The sequence below is a fragment of the Anomaloglossus baeobatrachus genome, chromosome 11, assembly GCF_048569485.1.
Source record: "Anomaloglossus baeobatrachus isolate aAnoBae1 chromosome 11, aAnoBae1.hap1, whole genome shotgun sequence".
Classification (NCBI taxonomy): domain Eukaryota; kingdom Metazoa; phylum Chordata; class Amphibia; order Anura; family Aromobatidae; genus Anomaloglossus; species Anomaloglossus baeobatrachus.
The window spans coordinates 36,904,134-36,929,899 of NC_134363.1; the positions used below are offsets into that span (position 1 = coordinate 36,904,134).

At 45.8% G+C, this 25,766-nt stretch overlaps 1 protein-coding gene across 2 annotated transcripts in view; it reads left to right on the top strand.

Moving 5' to 3' along the window:
• The window catches only part of LOC142256767 (cell adhesion molecule CEACAM1-like), a 51,263-nt gene that overhangs the window by 23,298 nt on the left and 2,199 nt on the right, over positions 1-25,766 (top strand). Inside the window, exons 6-12 of one of the 2 annotated variants that reach the window (XM_075328658.1) lie at positions 1,456-1,695; positions 6,200-6,529; positions 10,761-10,871; positions 15,540-15,564; positions 18,359-18,381; positions 21,266-21,313; positions 25,214-25,257. In XM_075328658.1, coding sequence (XP_075184773.1) covers positions 1,456-1,695; positions 6,200-6,529; positions 10,761-10,871; positions 15,540-15,564; positions 18,359-18,381; positions 21,266-21,313; positions 25,214-25,257 — 821 coding nt within the window. Of the gene's footprint in view, positions 1-1,455; positions 1,696-6,199; positions 6,530-10,760; positions 10,872-15,539; positions 15,565-18,358; positions 18,382-21,265; positions 21,320-25,213; positions 25,258-25,766 lie in introns of those variants that run through there. The other variant, XM_075328659.1, reaches the window with a different exon arrangement.

Below are 25,766 nucleotides of genomic sequence, written 5' to 3' on the forward strand. Positions count from 1 at the left end.
TGGATGGATGGATGGATGGATGGATGTACAGAAAGATGGATGGATGGATGGATGGATAGCTGAATAGGTGGATGGAGAGATCGATGAATGGATGAGTACATGGATGGATGGATAGATGGATGGAGAAATTGATGGATGGATGGATGGATGGATGGATGGATGGAGAAATTGATGGATGGATGGATGGATGGACGGAGAGATGAATGAATGGAAAGATGGATGGAGAGATAAGTGGATGGATGGATGGCTGAACGGAAGGATGGATGGATGGATGGATGGATGGATGGATGTACAGAAAGATGGATGGATGGATGGATGGATAGCTGAATAGGTGGATGGAGAGATTGATGGATGAATAGATGGATGGAGAGATTGATGGATGGATGGATGGATGGATAGATGAATAGGTGGATGGAGAGATTGATGGATGAATAGATGGATGGAGAGATGGATGGATGGATGGATGGAGAGATCGATGGATGGATGGATGTACAGAAAGATGAATAGATGGATGGATGGATGGAGAGATCGATGGATGGCTGGATAGATGGATGGATGGATGTACAGAAAGATGAATAGATGGATGGATGGATGGAGAGATGGATAAATGGAGAGATGGATGGATGGATATCTGGATGGAGAGATGGATGGATTGATGGATGGATGGATGGATTTATGGATGGGTGGATGGATGGATGGATGGATGGATCGATGGATAGATGAATAGGTGGATGGAGAGATTGATGGATGAATAGATGGATGGAGAGATGGATGGATGGATGGATGGATGGATGGAGAGATCGATGGATGGATGGATAGATGGATGGATAGATGTACAGAAAGATGAATAGATGGATGGATGGATGGATGGATGGAGAGATGGATAAATGGAGAGATGGATGGATGGATATCTGGATGGAGAGATGGATGGATTGATGGATGGATGGATTTATGGATGGGTGGATGGATGGATGGAGAGATCGATGGATAGATGAATAGGTGGATGGAGAGATTGATGGATGAATAGATGGATGGATGGATGGAGAGATTGATAGATGGATGGATGGATGGATGGATGGAGAGATGGATGGATGGATGGATGGATGGATGGAGAGATCGATGGATAGATGGATGGATGGATGGAGAGATTGATGGATGAATAGATGGATGGATGGATGGATGGATGGATGGAGAGATTGATAGATGGATGGATGGATGGATGGAGAGATGGATGGATGGATGGATGGATGGAGAGATAGATGGATGGATGGATGGAGAGATCGATAGATGGATGAGTAGATGGATGGATAGATGGATTCAGAGATGGATGGATGAGGAGATGCATGGATAGATAGCTGGAGAAAAAGATAGATGGATAAATATGACAGAAATAAATCCTTGAAGCTTGTATATTAGTAATGTGTTTGTTTCTTCTGTCACTTTCTTACATTCTAGGGTTTCCTGATGGAATCATTGCCTGTACTGCACAACCCATAAACCAGGTGGTAAAGCTCGGCTGTTCTTGGCCCGGAGGAAAACCTGCAGCTAACGTCACCATGATATTTAGCGGTGTACAAAATACGAGCGCTAATGAAGTGTACAGAAATGTGAGTTCTGCTGGTAATATCCATGGGAGCAATCTGACCTGTAATGGTGATCAACTGGGAAGAATCTCAAGCTGTACCGTATTATTTGGTAAGAAGACCCTACTGCCACTTTAGCTGCTATTTGCTGCTCTGTTTTTGTGTATTAACTGTGATCGGTAGATTTGATTTAGTCACAAATTGCCATTTAAAGTGAGTGTCCAGTAATGAGCTCAACAACGTTAATCAGTACACTTAGATAATGCCTGCCAGATATTTACGTTCCGCTGATCTTGCCACTTGGCTGCTTTTTAGATCAGCTCCTTTCGGGCAAAGCAGTGATCGGTGGCTACAGGTTAGCTACAGTGCCTACAAGTAGCCTACAAGTAGTCTCAGATAGTCTGAGACACACCCCTCTGCCTCATCATTGGTCCAGGCTGCTGCTTCATCGCTCCTCCCTGCAGCTGTGCCTCTTCTGATTGGCTGCTGTGTATAATCACAAGCTCCTAGGGATATTCAGCGCATAAAGAGCTCAATTCTACCACAACAAAAGGGCAGAATGATTCTGAAATATAAATTATTCTGCAAAATGTCACACAGAGTTTTCACAAACTTTGCCGACTGTGATGGTGGTGTCGGGCCTTGTTCAGATTGCAGATTTTCTGGTTTTTGGATCCTGCTGTGTGCTGATTCATAGGCAGGCTAGCAAGAGTTTACTTCTGCTGACCTGCTTGCTCCTTTGATCACATGTTGTGGGGAGGCCAATCACATCTTCTCCTTTCCTATTTATGCTGGTGGAATCCTTCCTTCCATCTATGCCAGCTATAGTTTCTCTTTGTTGGTCTTTGAGTTGTGGTGTACCAGGTTTGCTGGTGAAAGTTGTGCCTATTACTTGGTGCGGTTGTAGAGTTTACACCTGTTGTTTTGTACCTTCCTTCCTGCTCTTGTTTTACCTTCTGAATCTCTTATTGTCTTAACTTTTTGTGTGGGCTGTGTGACAGTTTTGGTTTTCCCTTGTCTGTTTTTAATTGTGGGTTTCAACATACCCCTGTCCTGTTCCTCTCTGAGAAAGGGGGAATCAGATCAGGACTGGTCAGGAGAAGGGCCAGAAAGGAGACTCAGGCATCTCCACCATCAGGAGTATCCCTGAGAATAGGGATAACATAGGGACTCAGACCTCTCCACCATCAGGAATATCCCTGAGATTAAGGATAGCATAGGGACTCAAGCCTCTCCATCATCAGGAGTATCCCTGAGATTAGGGATAGCATAGGGACTCAGACCTCTCCACCATCAGGAGTATCCCTGAGATTAAGGATAGCATAGGGACTCAAGCCTCTCCACCATCAGGAGTATCCCTGAGATTAGGGATAGCATAGGGACTCAGACCTCTCCACTATCAGGAGTATCACTGAGATTAAGGATAGCATAGGGACTCAGGTTTCTCCACCATCAGGAGTATCCTTGAGAATAGGGATAGCATAGGGACTCAGGCCTCTCCACTATCAGGAGTATCCCTAAGATTAAGGATAGTGGAGAGGCCAGAGTCTCTATGTTATCAGGAGTAAACCTGAGATTAAGGATAGCATAGGGACTCAGGCCTCTCTACCATCAGGAGTATCCCTAATATTAAGGATAGCATAGGGACTCAGGCCTCTCTACCATCAGGAGTATCCCTGACATTAAGGATAGCATAGGGACTCAGGCCTCTCCACCATCAGGAGTATCCCTGACATTAAGGATAGCATAGGTACTCAGGCCTCTCTACCATCAGGAGTATCCCTAAGTTTAAGCAATAGCATAGGGACTCAGGTCTCTCCACCATCAGGAGTATCCCTGACATTAAGGATAGCATAGGTACTGAGGCCTCTCTACCATCAGGAGTATCCCTAAGTTTAAGCAATAGCATAGGGACTCAGGCCTCTCTACCATCAGGAGTATCCCTAATATTAAGGATAGCATAGGGACTCAGGCCTCTCCACCATCAGGAGTATCCCTGACATTAAGGATAGCATAGGTACTCAGGCCTCTCTACCATCAGGACTATCCCTAAGTTTAAGCAATAGCATAGGGACTCAGGCCTCTCTACCATCAGGAGTATCCCTGACATTAAGGATAGCATAGGGACTCAGGCCTCTCCACCATCAGGAGTATCCCTGACATTAAGGATAGCATAGGTACTCAGGCCTCTCTACCATCAGGAGTATCCCTAAGTTTAAGCAATAGCATAGGGACTCAGGTCTCTCTACCATCAGGAGTATCCCTAATATTAAGGATAGCATAGGGACTCAGGCCTCTCCACCATCAGGAGTATCCCTGACATTAAGGATAGCATAGGTACTGAGGCCTCTCTACCATCAGGAGTATCCCTAAGTTTAAGCAATAGCATAGGGACTCAGGCCTCTCTACCATCAGGAGTATCCCTAATATTAAGGATAGCATAGGGACTCAGGCCTCTCCACCATCAGGAGTATCCCTGACATTAATGATAGCATAGGTACTCAGCAGGCCTCTCTACCATCAGGACTATCCCTAAGTTTAAGCAATAGCATAGGGACTCAGGCCTCTCTACCATCAGGAGTATCCCTAATATTAAGGATAGCATAGGGACTCAGGCCTCTCTACCATCAGGAGTATCCCTGACATTAAGGATAGCATAGGGACTCAGGCCTCTCCACCATCAGGAGTATCCCTGACATTAAGGATAGCATAGGTACTCAGGCCTCTCTACCATCAGGAGTATCCCTAAGTTTAAGCAATAGCATAGGGACTCAGGTCTCTCTACCATCAGGAGTATCCCTAATATTAAGGATAGCATAGGGACTCAGGCCTCTCCACCATCAGGAGTATCCCTGACATTAAGGATAGCATAGGTACTGAGGCCTCTCTACCATCAGGAGTATCCCTAAGTTTAAGCAATAGCATAGGGACTCAGGCCTCTCTACCATCAGGAGTATCCCTAATATTAAGGATAGCATAGGGACTCAGGCCTCTCCACCATCAGGAGTATCCCTGACATTAAGGATAGCATAGGTACTCAGGCCTCTCTACCATCAGGACTATCCCTAAGTTTAAGCAATAGCATAGGGACTCAGGCCTCTCTACCATCAGGAGTATCCCTAATATTAAGGATAGCATAGGGACTCAGGCTTCTCTACCATCAGGAGTATCCCTAAGTTTAAGGAATAGCATAGGGACTCAGGCCTCTCTACCATCAGGAGTATCCCTAAGATTAAGGATAGCATAGGGACTCAGGCCTCTCCATCATCAGGAGTATCCCTGAGATTAGGGATAGCATAGGGACTCAGGCCTCTCCTGCCTCAGGAGTATCCCTGAGATTAGGGATAGCATAGGGACTCAGGCCTCTCCTGCCTCAGGAGTATCCCTGAGATTAAGGATAGCATAGGAACTCAGGCCTCTCTACCATCAGGAGTACCCCTGCGATTAAGGATAGCATAGGGCCACCTAGCTTGACGGACAGATTAGGGGCAGAAGTTCTCCACTTTCCTATAGTCATCGTAAAAAAGGCAAAACAAACCTCATCAGGCAGATGTCACTTTTTGTTCAGAAACATTAATTATCAACTCCAAATCTGATTAATGAAAATATCCCCGGTCATCTGGCGAAAAAGCTGGTGATATTACTTTTCCAAATTAAGACATCCTGGCCCTTTTGAACCAAATTAACCATCACAATATCCAAAGGCAAAGCGCACACCTGCCCACCCAATCAAGCTCTGCTACGTCTTTCCATATACACCAGTGCCCATATTGTATACCCTTGTCTGATCAGTAAATTGGTTCATCAACATTTCCATCATGTATACCTCTATCTTATTCAGCTTGGTGGCAGCTACCTGGCATTGGTTGCTACATCTAAGGGGTACTTTGCACACTACGACATCGCAGGTGCGATGTCGGTGGGGTCAAATTGAAAGTAACGCACATCCGGCGTCGTTGTCGACATCGGAGTATGTGAATCCTTTTTACTACGATTAACGAGCGCAAAAGCGTTAAAATCGTATCATCGGTGTAGCGTCGGTCATTTCCATAATTTCGGAAGGACCGATGTTACGATGTAGTTCCTCGTTCCTGCGGCAGCACACATCACTGTGTATGAAGCCGCAGGAGCGAGGAACATCTCCTTACCTGCGTCCACCGGCTGCAATGAGGAAGAACGGAGGTGGGCGGGATGTTTATGTCCTGCTCATCTCCGCCCCCCTGCTTCTATTGGCCGCCTGCCGTGTGACGTCGCTATGACGCTGCATGACCCGCCCCCTTAGGAAGGAGGCAGTTCTCCGGCCAGAGCGACGTCGCAGGGCAGGTGAGTCCATGTGAAGCTGCCATAGCGATAATGATCACTACGGCAGCAATCACAAGATATCGCAGCTGCGACGGGGGCGGGGACTATCGCGCTCTGCGTCGCTACCATCGGCTTGAGATGTCATAGTGTGCAAAGTACCCCTTAGTTTACTATTGATTGGTGTACTGTTTCTTTTACATGTCAGCATTTTCCAATAGTGGCATGGATTTTGGCTTCCCACGTGCATAACCTGACATTTCTACTTGCCTTGATTCATAATGGACTAATTCTTTACTTTCTCTTCCCTCTGTCAGAGCCTCCGAAGTCTTCTAACAATAGCAACAATACAGAAACTTCAGCTCCAAATGGAGGATCAGTGAAACTAACAGTAAATCTACAAGCTGGAGCCCGGTCTCGGGCCACCACCATGTCCTCTCAGGCCCTTCCGGCTACATTCTCCTGGTACAAAGGAAACAGCTCTTCTATTCAGACTGGCGGTAAATTCCGGGTGGACTCCACTCCCTACGCATCCACTCTCAACATTGATAAGTTGACCGAGGCCGAATCTGGACAATATAAATGTGTAGCTGAAAATTTTATCGGAAGCTCAACCTTCCTTTTCAATGTTAAAGTGTCCCAAACTGGTAAGTCATATGTAATGAATCCGTCATATTACGTGTTAACTAAAAATGCTGTCCCCTAATTCAACTCTTATTAAAAATCAGTTCTCGGAAGGACTTTGAATTCTATAGTTTATGGACGGTTTCCTAGGCAAGGATTGCACACTTGAAAGCTCTTTTCTAAAGCTTGAATGTGACGCCATTGACTCGCCCACCCCAGGGCTATGGGACACCTGGTGCCGGGCCGGACTAGTCCGGAGGTAGTCAGTGGTGGCTGGGCCCGGCTCCGTGGCCCTGGTGGGTGTCAGTAGAATATGTGGCTTGAATTAAAGTTTGTGTTCGTGACGCCACCTGTGGTATGCGGCTAATAAGCCGCCGCTGCTGTATGAGGCCTCCGGGGGATGATATGGCAGCAATGGTGGTACTGCTCCCCACAGGTGGAGCAATGCCTGGGGCACAGTTGGTGCTTGTGAATGTCTATGCATCTGAAATAACAGAGACCACTCCAAGGGTGCAGTTCAAGTTCTTTACTCACAATTCTTGTCGGGTCCCGGGGACCCTTGGACTGCTGGGACCACTGTCAGGGACCTCCACCGTTTCTGGGTGATTCTGAGAGTAAAAGCCGGTGCCCTTCTCTTAGTGTCTCTATCTTCTGCTGTCTTCCTTAGCCTTGCCGTTGATAGGATAAACCTGGCTTGGCCTCCACTACAGCCTCCAGGCTGGGGGGTCACCTGTCGGCTGATTACCCCTGTTCTGGAAGTTCTGCTATGGGTTCTGGCCCGGGGAGTTTACAACTTTCCCTGGGCCTCGGTTTTTACCGTTTGGAGATGATCTTTGCACTCCTCCAGTCTCTAGGGACCGTCCCCTGTTGCAGCTAGTTCCCTCCACCGATGTTCTTGTGGACCAGGCCACCGCAGCTCTAAACTGCCCTGGACAGCTATACAGACTGCCCGTGGCCCTGCGACTCCTTCTGTTCTCTACGTGGTGTCACCTGGACCCTCCGAGTCCCAGGGTCTTCACCAGGAAGCGTCTCTTTCTGTTTCTCTGCTCCTGTCTGACTTGGAGCTTTCTTTCCTGTCTCTTCTCCTCCTTGCCTGCCTCCGGCAGGCCTCCTCCTCCTTCACCACTCTCCCTCTAACTTCGACTGACTAACCTTGACCTTCCTCTCTGTGTCTGCTCTCAGATGGCTCCTCCCACCTCCCCAATTGCCCTGTTCTACCCTATAGGAGCAGGGATGGGTCTTACGACCCCTCCCAGCATGCAGCATGGGAGGGTTGTCTGCCACTTTCCCTGGTCCCAGTGTGTTCCTAGCAATGGGTGTAGTGTGGATTTACCAGGGGACCGGAGTTCACTCTCTTCCTCTCCCAGAATGGGGCATCACACCGCTGGATGGGGTGCAATGACCTGTGGCGACGGAAGCCTCAGGGGCGCCACACCCTGGCCTATCAGGTCATCACAGGGTATTGTGCAATCTGCTCTTCTGCATGATATCCACCTCCTCCTTGGTTACGGGTCCCTGACCTTTCGTGTTGCTAAGAACAAACTAATCAAAACCCTAGGAACACTCTACACCACACCCACCAGACTCGCCAGTGGAAAGTCTGAAGGGAATAGGGTTGCCCACTTGGGGGGTTGGTTAAGGGGAGGTCAGGAGTGTTAGGAGAAAGTCAGTTGAGGAGTGACTCTCAAGAGGAGAGGTCAGGAGCTGGGCTCCTTGTTAATACTAGGTGGCAGACGTTGGTCTGTCTGGGCCTCGTAAGAGCTGGACCCCGGTCGCAAGGGATCGTGACAAGGGGCACGGACTGTCGAGGAGGACAGCCGGCGGCCTTGTGCCATCACCGGACAGGGGCCAGGGCACGACAGGGTACGTGGACCCCAGGCCAGGAAGTAGCTTCAGGCGTCCTGGTAATTCACCCGACGAGGACGGAGCCTTCAAGATCTGTTCTCCACCCGCTCCAAAATTGGGGTACTAGTGCAACAAGGGGGATAGGACTTTCCCACTGCCTAGTCCAGAAAATCCCAAGCTTGAACCCTGAGATCAAGTTCACTCCGTTAGCCATACGGTTGAGCCGTTTTAGTTTCAAGCTGAAAAGGACCAACTGTAGAAAGAGGTGCCAAGGTCAAGGTCACAGGCTAACAAGCAACACCAACGGGCACGGGATCCAGGCATACTCCCTCCCTGCTGCAGTGGCATCAAGAACTTTGGTTTACCACGGTTGTCAGAGTCAGCGTTATTGGACTGAGTGAGTACGCAATTAACCCATACCGGCCCGACGGCACCTCCCCGACACCATCACTGAGTCCCGGGGCATCCCCCCTACCCATGGAGGTGTTAAACAACTGGCTACCCACACCATCACCACCGGGTACTCCCAGCCGCAGCGGTGTTACTCTACCCTTACCACACACTGCTGCTGACGCGGGGGCGGCACATGAATATCCAGGATCTTCTCGATTTGGCCGTTTTCGATGCTTTAGAGGCAAACCTGTTTCTGCTCAAAACATTGAGGAGAGCACAGTTTGGACTAGTAGGTGAACTATGTTGCTGATCCGAACTGTCAATCTTCAGGAGTGGACTGTCCCCTGGCTAGCAGAAAGTCAGGAGCCCTAGGAGTTGTGTACTCCTGACAATAAAAGACAAGTATAACCCTTTAATGTAGAGTACTTACAAGTAGAGATGAGTGAACCCTACTTTTGGTATTCAGTGTTCATACCAAACACAGACTTTATAAAAAAAGAGTTTGGGTTCGGAGTTTGGGAGCTTTACGTATGCAAACCATCATTGTGCTCGGGTATGCTCGGTTCTTAGCCCAGTGCCGTGTTTGATCGGCTCTCACTATGGGTAACAACAGCGTGATTATATGTAGTGTTCACCAAACCAACAAAATGGAAAAACCTCACCTACCCTACCTTGGAAGTGATCTGTTTATGGCTGGTTGCATATCGGTGAAGATCCAAACTGCCCAAATAATGACTTCCATTGGGCTTCAGGTCAAGTCTGGGTCCCAAACCGAACTTTATCTAAAGTCCTGCTGAGCCCGCCGAATTGAACTTCCATGGGTCCGCTCATGTCTACTTAAAAGTTATTTCTAGGTTTATGGCAACAGAAACCCTTTAGGGCTATACATTGGGGGTCCTGAATTGGGGACCCTCTTCTTTCCATAGAAAATACCATAAGAGGATATTTTAATCCCTTTCCGGCTTCAGAATTGTAAAATCCATTGTCCATACCCTAAACTCCACCTTTGTATATAAGGTCTACCAAGTCTCTGGTGGCCCAATTTGCCAAGTCCTTAATGGATGTACTCTACCCAGTCCCTAGTCACAAACCGTTAGTCCATTTATTTGAGTAACATTTTATATCTACTCTATCAGTCCCTAATCCCAGACCGGTAGTCCATTTATCGGAGTACCATCATGTATCCACTCTACCCAGTCCCTAATCCCAGATTGGTAGTCCATTTATTGGAGTGCCATCATGTATGTACTCTACCCAGTCCCTAATCCCTGACTGGTAGTCCATTTATCGGAGTACCATTATGTATGTACTCTATCCAGTCCCTAATCCCAGACCGGTAGTCCATTTATTGGAGTGCCATCATGTATGTACTCTACCCAGTCCCTAATCCCTGACTGGTAGTCCATTTATCGGAGTACCATTATGTATGTACTCTATCCAGTCCCTAATCCCAGACCGGTAGTCCATTTATCGGAGTACCATCATGTATGTACTCTACCCAGTCCCTAATCCCAGATCGATAGTCCATGTATCAGAGACCATCATGTAAGTACTCTACCCAGTCCCTAATCCCAGACCGGTAGTCTATTTATCAGAGACCATCATGTATGTACTCTACCCAGTCCCTAATCCCAGACCGGTAGTCCATTTATCGCAGAACCATCATGTATGTACTCTACCCAGTCCCTAATCCAGACCGGTAGCCCATTTATCAGAGTACCATCATGTATGTACTCCACCCAGTCCCTAATCCAAGACCAGTAGTCTATTTATCGGAGTACCATCATTTATACACTCTACCCAGTCCCTAATCCCAGACGGGTAGTTCATTTATCGGAGTACCATCCTCTATGTACTCAACCCAGTCCCTAATCCCAGACCAGTAGTCCATTTATCGGAGTGCCATCATTGTCGTACACCAGCATAATGGCATAAAATAGAAAATAGCCGCATAAAATGCTTTTATTTCCTTTATTTTGAGACCCATGGTTGAATCTTATTCTTCTTATTTTCCAGCTGTTAGTCCCAATAATGGACTAGATGGGGGAGCGATCGCCGGTATCGTTATAGGAGTACTCGCTGGTGTGGCCATAATAGGAATCATCATCTTCTTCATAATAAAGAAAAGTATGTACCCATTACTTTATGTATAGCTCTTTTGTAATTACATGCAATTACATATATAGTTGTCTGGGGGTGAGATTTATTGTGCAGAAACCTTCAACCTTCCAGGAATTGGCTCTAGAATGTTTATCACATTTCTCTAAGGAATCAATAACGCAAAGATACAATTCTTAAAATCTAACCATCCTCTGAACCAGACCTCTGATTGGGCAGGTCCTTGTGCAAATTTGCATAAAATGGAGCTTTTTTTTGAGGTGTTTCTGGCAGAGGCGGAGTTTAAAGATGTCCTCCTCTAAGAACTGGCTATGAAATATGTAGAAATGAGAAATTATTGGGTTTCTGCCTAAGAAATGTCACATCTGTTCATTACATGTCTGGATGTTCTGCTCTGTTCACATTCGAGCGCTTCCTACTGTAAATCCATATTTGCCCATAAACTCATTAGCCAAAGTGCCCATTGTAGAGTCGTATACCTTTTTTTTATTAATGGTGTTGGAAGCATAGCCTAATACGAGGTCTACTTTTTTGGGCAATGGTAGTAATTGGCAAACGTTGGCATAAAGTGGCGTTCATCTTGGCACGGTGATGAGAAACGAGCCAACTGTGTGTCCTGTCCTCTTTTGTGTCATTATTAACACTGTTCCTTGTACCATTTATATACTATATTAATCATGTTACAGTAATAATGATTGTTTGGATATACGGTTTATGTATGGTTTATGTTTACATGTTTATTTATCTGCTTTTAATTAATTTTATGCTTTTTAGTTGTATTTTGGAACTAATTGTTGCCAATAACATTCACAGTAACTAATAGAGATGAGCAAATCTTTTGAAATTGACAAATGTTACCAGGAAATTCAATTTGCCGCAAATTTAATGTATTCTGCTAGCCTGCTTTTTACCTCTTTAATCACATGATGTGGGAGACCTATTGTAGTCATTCCCACCTTTTTAAGATGGAGGAGTCTGTTTTACCATGCCGACTATAGCTTTATCTACAACACTCCTTGTGCTGTTGTATCCCAGTCCTACGTGTGATTGTTTTGCTTTGTGTGTTGAGTTGTTTAGTTCTCTCGTTGTCGTTATTTCGTCCCTGCTCTAATATTCCTTCTTATCATTTGTTGTCTAACACGTCTGTGTGATAGTGCTGTGTGAGGCAGCAGCTGCAAGTTATATGCCCCTCTTGGGACTTGCACCATGGACACAGTGACTCTCCTGCTCCACACACTGACACACAGCATTTGGCTATAAACGCGCACTTTTCTGACTGAATGAAACAAATATCAAGTTGGGCAATTTTGGGGAATTTCTAAAACATCTACAAAAATTGAATTTTCATGAAATTGATTTGCTCATCTCTAACGTTAATATACTGGATTATTTTGGTATTATAAGATTTGTTATTCTGTTTCATTCTTATGGTGAATTAGCGGTACTCCGATAAGAGGCACCATGGTATATCCATAGAATATGTCTTAAAGGGAATTTGTCACCAGAATGTCACCCGCAAACTATTTATATGTCCATGTAGCTCTTTCAAAGACAAGTCCAGCAAAACCTTTACATGTCCAGTCCGTTCTTCCGTTACTGAGAAATCAGCATTTAAATTATTATGCAAATGAGTCTGAAGATCTGAAGCCTCCGTCACTCCAGCTCTATTTCCTGCCCAGAACCACATCCTCCTCCTTGACAAAAGTCAAACAGCATAGAGGTTGTCAGTCAAGGAGGAGATTTATACAATACTCTATGGATATTTCATAACTGCTGCCGAAATAAGCCTTCACATTTTTGTTGTTCCCTTGGTGGCTCTAAGGTCTGTTCTTTAAAGTCCCTTTTATTTGGTTTTCCTTTGGTATCTATTTTTCTTGGCTGCCAGCTTTGCTTAGGGATTGTCTTAAAATATATAGAGGCCTTCAGGGACTTTTATTACTTAAGTGTCTACATTTTTGGCTAAAAACAATATTTGATTACGGTAACTTCTCCAGCCTCTATGCATCACAGTACATAGGAGACCATAAATCTGAAAGTGAGCTTCTCTAATAACAGCCTGTTAGGGGTACTTTGCACGCTGCGACATCACTAGCCGATGGTAGCGATGCCGAGCGCGATAGTATCCACCCCCGTCGCACATGTGATATCTTGTGATTGCTGCTGTAGTGAACATTATCGCTATGGCAGCTTCACACGCACTCACCTGCCCTGCGACATCGCTCTGGCCGGCGGCCCGCCTCCTTCCTAAGGGGGCGGGTTGTGCGGCGTCACAGCAACGTCACACGGCAGGCAGCCAATAAAAGCGGAGGGGCGGAGATGAGCCGGACGTAAACATCCTGCCCACCTCCTTCCTTCCTCATAGCCGGTGGAGGCAGGTAAGGAGATGTTCCTCGCTCCTGCGGCTTCATACACAGCGATGTGTGCTGCCGCAGGAACGAGGAACAACATCGTATCTCCTATTGGTGCGACATTATGAAAATGTCCGACACTGCACAGATCACCGATTTACGACGCTTTTGCGATCGTTTAGCGGTGCATCTAGGCTTTACACGTTGCGACGTTGTTACCGGCGCCGGATATGCGGCACTTTCAATTTGACCGCGATAATATCGCAGTAGCGATGTTGCAACGTGCAAAGTACCCCTAACTCTTATCTGGGTGTAGGGGCATCGAGCAGGGTTAGTGGACCCACTGGACCACAGGGGGGACCTGGGCTTACCCTTTCATGGGAGGGGCTTAATCAAGCGCCTAGCATGAGGTGGACGCCAGGTACCACTCCCAGGGCAGAGACCAGGACTGTGGTAGCTGAACCCCAGGACAGACGACGGACTCAGGTATAGACATAGGTAAAGACGGGATAACTGATGGGTATAGACAGGTATGGTAGGCACAGCAGGGACAGACAGGACTGGGAAGGCAGACTCCAGCATAGGTAGCAGACACAAGGGTAATGGGACCTGACAGGCAACTCCCCTAATGGGAGGGAGACTTAAATATATAGTGCCTCTCAGCAGCGAGTATGGTTAGTGGACCCACTGGACCACAGGGAGGACCTGGGCTTACCCTTTTGTGGAAGGGGCTGCCAGGTTTCACTACCAGGGCAGAGAACGGGAATGTGGCAGATGACCCCTCAGGACAGATGATAGACTCAGGTATAGACACTAGTACAGGGGGATGACTGAGGTAGGCTGGACAGCCGGGTACAGACAGGTATGGTGGGCACGGCATGGACAGACAGGAATGGGATGGGAAGGCAGACTCCAGCATAGGTAGCAGACACAAGGGTAACGGGACCTGACAACTAGCTAGTACTCTGAGACACTGACTAACTAGGTGCGATGCGCAGGCACCTCTCCTAATGGGACGGAGACTTAAATACATAGTGCCTTTCAGCCTCGAGTGGGGTTAGTGGACCCACTGGACCACAGGGGTGACCTGGGCTTACCCTTTTGTGGAAGGGGCTTAACTAAGGGTAGAGAACGGGACTGCGGCAGCTGACCCTCAGAACAGATGACAGACTTAGGTATAGCTACAGGTACAGGGGGATGACTGAGGCAGGCTGGAAAGGCGGGTACAGACAGGTATGGTGGGCATAGCAGGGACAGACAGAAATGGGAAGGCAGACTCAGGTATATATATAGCAGACATAAGGGTAACGGAACCCGACAACTACCTAGCAGACTGAGACACTGACTAACTAGGAGCGATGCCAAGGCACCTCCCCTAGTGGGAGGGTGCCTTAAATACATAGTGCCTTTGAGCCATAGGGTGAGAGGCATTTCCTGGAAATGGCACACTGGCCCTTCAAGAGGAGGATCGGTGCGCACATGTACAAAGCACACTCCCGGGAGACCTGGGCTGCGTGCACAAGCCCCTGGAGAGGAAGGAGAGAGCAGCGCACATGGATCTAAGGTCATGAATCTAAGCCGATTCATGACCACATCTAAATTGTGTTGAAATGTTTGGACACACTGTGCTTGGTTTGAACAGTCATACTAATAGATTTCTGATTTTTCTAGTTCAAAGGATTATTTTTATCTTCAGAAATCAGTTTTGTTGGATAGTGCTTGCAAATACAAGCAATTTTGCAATTTACTGATCATTAAAATGTTCAGTCATTCTTGAGATATTACCACTTTTGTTTTATTTACAGCTTATCGCCTAGGAGACCGACCACCTCTGTTGGCTAGCTTGTAAGCACTGCTCTGAAGCTGTCAAGGATTAAGAGGTGATGGCGCGCTCCAGCAATTCTGGACAGCTTTATATCAGGAAGAAGAGCTGGAGCGCGTCATCACCTTTTAATCCCGGACATCTTAAGTGCAGCGCTTACAAGCTAGCCAGCAGAGGTGGTCGGTCTCCTAGGCGATAAGCTGTAAAGAAAAATGTTAATATCTCAAGAACGGTTGCAAATTTTAACAAGCAGTAAATTGCAAAAGTGCTTGTTTATACATGCACTATCTGAAAATATCCGCTAATATATATGATGGCCCTTTTAGCATGTTGCCGCCTGCTTCATCTTGGGTGGGCTGCTTTATCTAGTGCCTGCTTCTGCTTCATCCGGCGCCTGCGCTAGCTTATGGAACAAGCACAATGATAATCGTTGTTTCTTGTCTATTATTCTGCAATTTCCTCATTTCTATATCTTTTGCTGATATAACACATTTCTGTATCCTGCAGAGAAACGGAGCGGTGACGATGGAAGGTAAGAGCTTTATGTGCAAATGGACGCGTTTCTAGAATGGGAAGAAACTGCTGAGTCTATTTGTTACATAGATGGAAACAAATGATACCGATACTAATCCTAATCATCCTTTTTTTCCCACTGCTAATCCATAAACTGTTTCTTTTTTTTTTTTTCCAAATATTAATTTCTGATCATTTTTTACCATGCCTTTGCAAATAAACTGTGCACATGTAGCAGAGCTGAATTTGACAACTGAGCTGTGCAGCATTTACACATCAAATGATAGCAATAGAAACGCGGCGGAGCTCCTTCATTATTAACCAGTACGGTGCAGGGCGGCATATCTAGTGTTGGGCGTCAGCACCCATACTATTGTATAGAGTATGCATAAATCATGCGGCTGTTAACTATATGACCCAACCTGATCCCGTATTGTTTAGTTAAGTCTGTACACTTGCACCAGATATGGCTTTGTATCATAGCAGTCTCCTACTAAGTGTGCAGCGATGTAGCAGAGCTAGTTTATTTGGTAGAGCTCAATACATAGGGATCTAAGACTTATGCACAAATTGTTTTTGTGATTGGTGGGGGCTTTAGTAGTTATTATTTATCCTATGGATAGGTGATAACTTGTAATGTTGGTGATAAGCCTTTAAAAGGGCACATGTAGTACTCGCGCATGCGCCTTGTGCTTATTCAAAGCTTATGGCACTAAGGAACATAAGCAAGTGTTGTACTGAGCTTTATTAATCAGTGCCATAGACTTTAAATAACGTGGGAAGGACACATGCGTGATTGCAGTGCTTGACTCTATCGCTGAGAGGCACTGGGTACTTATGGCACTCTCCCACTAGGGGAGGTGCCTGATCAATGCCCTTGTTTAGTTATCAGGTTCCCTTGTCCTTTCTGTCCTGTCCTGCCTGTACCTAGTCCCAGCCCGTCCTTCCCTGTTGGCACCTGGTTCTAGTCCATCCTGTCCTGCCTACCTGGCCTAAGCCCGTCCTGCCCTGTTGGCACCTGGTTCCAGTCTGCCCTGCCTGCACCTGGTCCCAGCCCGCCCTGCCCTGTTGGCAACTGGTTCCAGTCTGTCCTGTCCTGCCTGTACCTAGTCCCAGCCCGTCCTTCCCTGTTGGCACCTGGCCCCAGCCCTTCCTGCCCTGTTTGCACCTGGTTCCCATTTGTTCTGTCCTGCCTGTACTTGGTCCAAGCCCTTCCTGACCTTTTGGCACCTGGTTGCAGTCTGTCCTCTTCTGCCTGTACGTGATTGCAGCCTGTCTTGCCCTGTTGGCACCTGGTTCCAGTCTCTTCTGCCTGTGCGTTATTGCAGCCCGTCCTGCCCTGTTGGCACCTGGTTCCAGTCTGTCCTGCCTGTACCTGGTCCCAGCCGTCCTGCCCTGTTGGCACCTGGTTCCAGTATGTCCTGCCTCCACCTGGTCCCAGCCTATCCTGCCCTGTTGGCACCTAGTTCCAGTCCATTCTGCCTTGCCTGTAACTGGTCCAAGCCCTTCCTACCCTGTTGGCACCTGGTTCTAGTTCATCCTGTCCTGCCTGTACCTGGTCCCAGCCTATCCTTTCCTGTTGGCACCTGGTACCAGCCCATCCTTTCCTGTTGGCACCTGGTACCAGCCCATCCTTTCCTGTTGGCACCTGGTACCAGCCCATGCTTTCCTGTTGGCACCTGGTACCAGCCCATCCTTTCCTGTTGGCACCTGGTACCAGCTCATCCTGCCCTTTTAGCACCTGGTTCCAGTCCGCCCTGCCCTGTTGGTCCTGGTTCCAGTCCGCCCTGCCCTGTTGGTCCTGGTTTCAGTCCGTCTTGCCCTGTTAGTGCTGATTCCAGTCTGCCCTGCCCTCTTGGTCCTTGTTCCTGTCTGTCCTGCCCTTCTGTCCACCTCAGCTACTCCAGTGGTCCCATCCTGTTACTGTGCCTGACTGTCCTGCCCATGCTGTCTGCCTCAGCCACTCTGTGGTCCCATCCTTGATTGTTGCTCTGCCTATCTGTCCTGGCTGTGCCTTCTACCTCAGCCACTCCGGTGCTCCCAGCCTTGCTGGTCACTCAGCCTGTCCGTCCTGCCTGTGCTGTCTGCCTCAGCTACACTGGTGGTCCCTGTCTACACTAGGGACCCAGCCTGTCTGCACCTGTGTCCGTCTCTGCCCTGGGAGTAGCTCCTGGTATCCACCTCACGGAGGGCGCTTAGTCAAGCCCCTCCCACTAAAGGGTAGGCTCGTGGTTCCCCCTGTGGTCCAGTGGGTCCACTTTTCCTCACGAGTATTACAATCAGTTTACAATCTCCTCCTCCCTCCTGCTATCTCTAACACTGAGAAAAGCGAGTGGGAACCCAGAGCTCTGACAATATTTTTTAGTATTTTTGCAAAAAGCACTCAGCTAGATAAAGGATTACAGACACTGGGAAGAAATTGTTTAAAGAAGACTAATTAGAAAGTTGCTTAATTTTACATTTAGGAAATAAAGGAATAATAAAAATAAAATAACAGTGCTCTCCCTAGTATTAGTCCCCTATGTATAATATGCAAAATAATGATTAGTTTGTCCTTCTTTGCTGGATTTAAGCCCATAAATACTCTCTTGGTACCTGACATATCAGAAAAGGCTCAGTGTACCGCCTGTAATCTAGGCATGCAAACTATATAAACATACCGCGGTGCACCATTATACACCGCACTATGTAACCCTATATACACAGCAGGAATTCCCACTGGAAGCTTTGCATGTCAAATTGAGCAAACTCATGTAAACACTCGTTGCATCATGCCGCGCTCCTCCACTAATTGCCATTTCTTTTCTCTCTAGCCTAAACGATGATGCCCAGATAGGTAATGTATACTATCGCCTTATACCAGGGATGATCATGTGCTCTTCCCATAGACATTCACTTACTAATAGTAGTTGTGTGATGCATAGAAGCCTCCAACTTTGAAAAAGTGTGAAAATGAAACATAGGAAACCATCAGCAAGCAGGTGGTGAATGATCTGTACTCACAATGTGCTGTCCTGATATCAGATCTTTAGGACCACCATGCCATTTTTATCTATTATGCTTCCCCTACTATTGGAGATTCTGGGGTTTTTTGGCACAAAGTCTAAACCTCCTTAAGGGGCATTTAAGTCTGAAGATTAAAAAATCCCAAGGTCTGCACTCTCTGGTTAAAGGGGTATTCCCATCTCCAAGGTCTTATCCCAATAGTAGGGGTAGTAATAATAATAATAATAATAATAATAATAATAATAATAATAATATTTGCAAATACCTCCAATTAGAGATATAGTATAGTTCTCCTGATTAGCTGTGTCTCTTACCTTATGTGCAGGGCATTGCAACTTAGGCAGCTATCCTAACAACTACGAGCAACTAACTATAATAGTAATATTAACAAAAAGCTCCAATTAAAAATGTAGTATAGTTCTCCTGATTAGTTATGTCTCTTACCTCATGTGCAGGGCATTGCATCTCAGATGTCCATAGTTATGACCATGAGCAACTAACTAACTGTCACTATATGAGTGGTAGCCATGTCTTTTACTTTATGTGCAGGGCATTGTAGCTTAGGTGTCCATAGTTACAACCAGGAACAACTAACTGTCACTGTATGAGTGGTAGCCATGTCTTTTACTTTATGTGCAGGGCATTGTAGCTTAGGTGTCCATAGTTACAACCAGGAACAACTAACTGTCACTGTATGAGTGGTAGCCATGTCTTTTACTTTATGTGCAGGGCATTGTAGCTTAGGTGCCCATAGTTACAACCAGGAACAACTAACTGTCACTGTATGAGTGATAACCATGTCTCTTACCTTACCTTACCTTATGTGCAGGGCATTGCATCTAAGTGTCCATGGTTACGACCATGAGCAACTAACTAATTGTCACTATATGAATGATAGCCATGTCCCTTACCTTATGTGCAGGGCATTGCAGCTCAGGTGTCCATAGTTACGACCACGAACAACTAATTGACAGTATATGAGTGATAGCCATGTCTTTTACCTCATGTGCAGGGCATTGCAGCTTAGGTATCTATCATAACAACTACGAGCAACTACCAAAATAGTAATAATGCCAAAAAGCTCAAATTAGAAATATAGTATAGTTCTCCTGATTAGGTATGTGTCTTACCTCATGTGCAGGGCATTGCAGCTTAGGTATCTATAATAACAACCACGAGCAACTAACTGCCACTGTATGCATGATAGGTATGTCTCTTACCTCATTTGCAGGGCATTGCAGCTTAGGTGTCTATCATAACAACTACGAGCAACTAACAATAATAGTAATAATGCCAAAAAGCTCAAATTAGAAATGTAGTATACAGTAGTTCTCTTGATTAGGTATGTGTCTTACCTCATGTGCAGGGCATTGTAGCTTAGGTATCTATAATAACAACCACGAGCAACTAACTGCCACTCTATGCATGATAGGCATGTCTCTTACCTCATTTGCAGGGCATTGCAGCTTAGGTGTCTATCATAACAACTACGAGCAACTAACAATAATAGTAATAATGCCAAAAAGCTCAAATTAGAAATGTAGTATACAGTAGTTCTCCTGATTAGGTATGTGTCTTACCTCATTTGCAGGGCATTGCAGCTTAGATATCTATCATAACAACTACGAGCAACTAACTATAATAGTAATAATGCCAAAAAGCTCAAATTAGAAATGTAGTATAGTTCTCCTGATTAGGTATGTTGCTTACCTCATGTGCAGGGCATTGTAACTTAGGTATCTATAATAACAACCACGAGCAACTAACTGCCACTCTATGCATGATAGGCATGTCTCTTACCTCATTTGCAGGGCATTGCAGCTTAGGTATCTACTGTATAATAACAACCACAAGCAACTAACTGCCACTGTATGCATGATAGGCATGTCTCTTACCTTATTTGCAGGGCATTGCAGCTTAGGTGTCCATAGATACGACCACGAGCAACTAACTGTCACTATATAAGTGACTGTAAATAAGGATACCTAAGCTGCAATGCCCTGCACATGAGGTAAGAGACATGGCTATAACTCATACAGTGTCAGTTAGTTAGTTGCTCATGGTTGTTAGGATAGATATCTACTGTAAGCTGCTATGCCCTGCACATGAGGAGAGAGACATACCTAATCAGGAGAACTACAGTATACTACAGTTCTAATTGGAGGTATTTGCTAATATTACACCTACTATGTATAGAGATATGACCTTGAGGATGGGGATACCCCTTTAAGCCCTAGTCAAATCCAGTAGAGGCATAGTGGGCCCATATCGCTAACCACAATGAAGGCTAATGCTATCCATTCCAAAAAATAATTCTCCTGATCTAGTTTATTCAGAGCGAATAGTGCCAATATAATGATATATTTCCTGCATGTTGATGGTTTCCAGGTGATGCTCTTGCCATTGTTCAGCTGTTTGTTGTCTCCTGACCGTACCTGTCAGTGGTCATCACCGGGGCTTTCTTATTATATCGGGTGGCACTGCTGGGTTTCTGGCGTAATTTGGATATATATCGGTGTCACGCACACCCTGGGGCATCAGTGGATTTGCAATAATTGAAAAATATTCATGATACTGGACTAAAAACAAAAAGTCATTGTTGTATATAGTTCACAAGGATATGTAATAGACCGTTGGGATTGGTCATCTTGATCTCGGCAGGTGTATATGTGTTGTTATACTGTTTGATCTCATACAAGACTTTTGATCTACAGGGAATACAGAATATGCAAAAATTCAGAGGGATAACAAACCAAATGGAGGTAAGGTCAATGATGGGGGGGGGGGGGTACTAATTATTTTGCCTCTTCAGATGTTACTCATGAGGCCCTTTCTGTCCATAGGTATCAATGGTACTATATTGTTCATGACACCTCCAAACTGTAATTCCAAACTTATCTCCATGCCTTTTTTTTTGCTGTCTGCCCTCCATAAGACTTTAGATACTTTCCTCCCAGTGTACAACTCAATCACCTCCCTTCTGCTACCTCTAACACTGAGAGAAATGAGAGGGAACCAGGAGCTCTGATGGATTTTTTTTTTTCTAATGACTTCGACACTTTTCAACAGTAAAGTGTGGAACAATTTTAGTGGGATTCAAACTTTGTGAAAAAAACTTAAAGGGATTGTCCACTACTTGGACAACCTCTTCTCATTGCCCCTTATTCACCCCGGTAAAAATAAATAAGCCTATACTCACTTCCGGTGCCGGTGCGGTTACAGCGATATTGGAACTTGCGCTACCGGGACTCTGTGACATTATTGTGACATGCGAGCCCCAAGACCAATCAACGCCAGCTTCCTTCATGCCTTTATATGGTTAAAGAGGATATCCACTACTTGGTCAACCTCTTCTCGTTCCCCATGAGCGCCCCTATAAAAATAAAGCCTATACTCACCTCCGGTGCCGGCACGGTTCCAGTGATATCTGCACTTGTGTTCCTGGGGACCACGTGACATTGTTATGACCCGCGAGCCCAATGGTCAATCAGCACCAGCTTCCTTCTCCCCACCTTTGGACGGTTAAGCAATTACCAGAAAGTGAGAGCTGCAGCTGCCATTCACTTCCTGTTAATTAGTTAAAGGGGTTGTCCACTACTTGGAAAACCCCTGCTCATTTCTCTTGTTTGCCCCTGTAATAATAAATATGCTTATACTCACCTCCGGTGCAGCTGCAGTTCTAGTGCCGGCTTCCTTTAAGCCTTTGTATGGTTAAAGAGGATGTCCACTAATTGGACAACCCTTATTCATTCCCCTTGTTTGCCCCCGTAAAAATAAATAAGCCTATACTCACCTCCAGTGCAGCCTCGATTCCAGCGATTTCTGATTTTGCATTCCTGAGGACCACATAACATTGTTATGACACGCGAGCTCCGCGACCAATCAGCGCTGGCTTCCTTCACCCCACCTTCGGACGTTTGAGCAGAAAGTCAGCACTGTGCTCACTCACATTGTGGTCAAATGTCTGAAGGCAAAGAGACAGACATGAGGGATTGATTGGTTGTGGTGCTCTTGGGTCATAACAATGTTATGTGGGGCCTGGGAACGTGACTTCAGACATTGTTGGAACCGGGTCCGCACCGGAAGTGAGTATAGGCTAATTTATTTTACAGGGGCGAACAAGGGGAATGAGAAGTGGTTGTCCAAGTAGTGGACGTCCACTTTGAACATACTTTTTAACTATACAAAGGCATGAAGGAAGCTGGCGCTGACAGGTCGCATGGCTCACGGGTCATAATAATGTCACGTGAGTCCCGGGAACACAAGTTCTAACATGGCTGGAACCGCGCTGGCACCGGAGGTGAGTATTGGCCTATTTTTTTTTTACGGGGGCGAACGAGGGGAATGAGAAGAGGTTGTGGAAGTTGTAGACATATGCTATAACCACACGAAGGTATGAAGGAAGCCGGTGCTGATTGTTTGAAGGGCTCGGGGGTCTTAACAATGTCAGGTGAGTCCTGTGAATGCAAGTTCTGACATAACTGGTACCGGAGGGGAGTATAGGCTTTGTTATTTTTATGGGGGCACACATAGGGAATGAGAAGGGGTTGTCCAAGTAGTGGACATCCTCTTTAACTATACGAAGGTGTGAAAGAAGCCAGTGCTGATTGGCCTCGGGGCTCGCGTGTCATAACAATGTCACATGAGTCCCAGGAACTCAAGTTCCAACATCCCTGGAACCACGCCAGCACCGGAAGTGAGTATAGGCTTATTTATTTTACGGCGGGCGAACAAGAGGAATGAGAAGAGATTGTCCAAGTAGTGGACATCCTCTTTAATTATACAAAGACATGAAGGATCTGGCTGATTGATGACTGGTTGCGGTGCTCGCCGGTCATAATGTCATGTAAATCCCGGGAACACAAGTTCCGAGATCTCTGGAGAATAGGCCTATTTATTTTGACGGAGGCAAACAAGGGGAAGGAGAAGCGGTTGTACAAGTAGTGGACATCCTCTTTAACCATACGAAGGCGTAAAGGAATTCGGCGCCGATTTGTCTCGAAGATCGTGTGTCATAGCAATGTCATGTGAGTCCTGGGAACACCAGTTCCTATATCGATGGAACCGCGCCAGCACCGGTGGTGAGTATAGGCTTTGTTATTTTTATGGGGGTGCACATAGGGGTTGTCCAAGCAGTGGACAACTCCTTTAAGCCCTCAACTAAACTCCCATCTTTAAATTGATGGTTTTATAATACTAAAACAAGAGTAAACTATGGGGATCTAACCACCTGTCTGGACACTAAAGGGTCAAGAGCCTCAAGTTGTCTCTGGAATGATTAAGGAAGACTTTAAAAGATGTTTAGTTCAAGACCGAGCAGGTCCTCACCAGGCCGGGGCTGAATGATGAACACCCAGGATGACATCTATAGAGCTGTACAAATAACCACTTCCTGATACGCTGAGCATGCATAATGCTGTAAATGCGTCCGCTCATGGACTTTGTGCCTCTTCTGTACAAGCTGGTGCAAAGAGGTGATGTTAACCGTTGCCCGGATGAGAGCATGAAGTATTCTTCCTCTACTGTGGAAAAGAGGTCTTAACTGCATGTAAACAGACCGAACACAACAGTTCATATGAAGATATATATATATATATATATATATATATATATATATATATATATATATATATATACAGTACAGACCAAAAGTTTGGACACACCTCCTCATTCAAAGAGTTTTCTTTACTTTCATGACTCTAAAAATTGTAGATTCACATTGAAGGCATCAAAACTATGAATTAAACCATGTGGAATGAAATACTTAAAAGAGTGTGAAACAACTGGAAATATGTCTTATATTCTAGGTTCTTCAAAGTAGCCACCTTTTGCTTTGATTACTGCTTTGCACACTATTGGCATTTTCTAGATGAGCTTCAAGAGGTAGTCACCGGAAATGGTTTTCAAACAGTCTTGAAGGAGTTCCCAGAGATGCTTAGCACTTGTTGGCCCTTTTGTCTTCACTCTGCGGTCCAGCTCACCCCAAACCATCTCGATTGGGTTCAGGTCTGGTGACTGTGGAGGCCAGGTCATCTGGCGTAGCACCCCATCACTCTCCTTCTTCGTCAAATAGCCCTTACACAGCCTGGAGGTGTGTTTGGGGTCATTGTCCTGTTCAAAAATAAATGATGTTCTAACTAAACGCAAACTGGATGGAATAGCACGCAGCTGCAAGATGCTGTGGTAGCCATGCTGGTTCTGTATGCCTTCAATTTTGAATAAATCCTCAACAGTGTCACCAGAAAAGCACCCCCACACCATCACACCTCCTCCTCCATGCTTCACGGTGGGAACCAGGCATGTAGAATCCATCCGTTCACCTGTTCTACAAAGACACGGTGGTTGGATCCAAAGATCTCAAATTTGGACTCATCAAACCAAAGCACAGATTTCCACTGGTCTAATGTCCATTCCTTGTGTTCTTTAGCCCAAACAAGTCTCTTCTGCTTGTTGCCTGTCCTTAGCAGTGGTTTCCTAGCAGCTATTTTACCATGAAGGCTGCTGCACAAAGTCTCCTCTTAACAGTTGTTCTAGAGATGAGAAAGTGTGTCCAAACTTTTGGTCTGTACTATATATATACAGTATATATATATATATTATTTTGTTTGTCTATATTTTTTTTTAATATGCAATTAGAACCTGATTATTTTTGTTTTATCCAGGAACGGCGGAAATCGTCATGTCAGACATCCCTCAAGCAGAAAAGGTGAATATGCCCACGTGATTTTACTATGTTATCAAATTTAATGCAAAGTAAAAGTGAGGTTGCTCATAAGAATCAATCTCTAATGGCATTGGTCAAATATCAAAAAAACATATTCCACCACTGAAGTCCCACAGATTGGGTGTCCATTGAAATCCCGGAAATTGGGTGTAGCTCCACAGAGTGGGTGGCCACTGAAATCCTTGAGATGTGGTGTAATCCCAAAGATTTCATTTGTGTGTCCACTAAAATCCAATAGATCAGGTGTAATCCCAGAGATCGGGTTTAATCCCAAAGAACGGGCATCCACTGAAGTCCCAGAGATTGGATGTAATCCCAGAGATCAGATATCCACTGAAGTCACAGAGATCGGGTATAATTCAAGAGATCGGGTGTCCACTGGAGTACCAGAGATTGGGTGTAATCTTAGAGATTAGGTGTCCACTCAAATCCCAGATATCAAGTGTAATGCCAGAGATCAAGTTTTCACTGACATCCCAGAGATCAAGTGT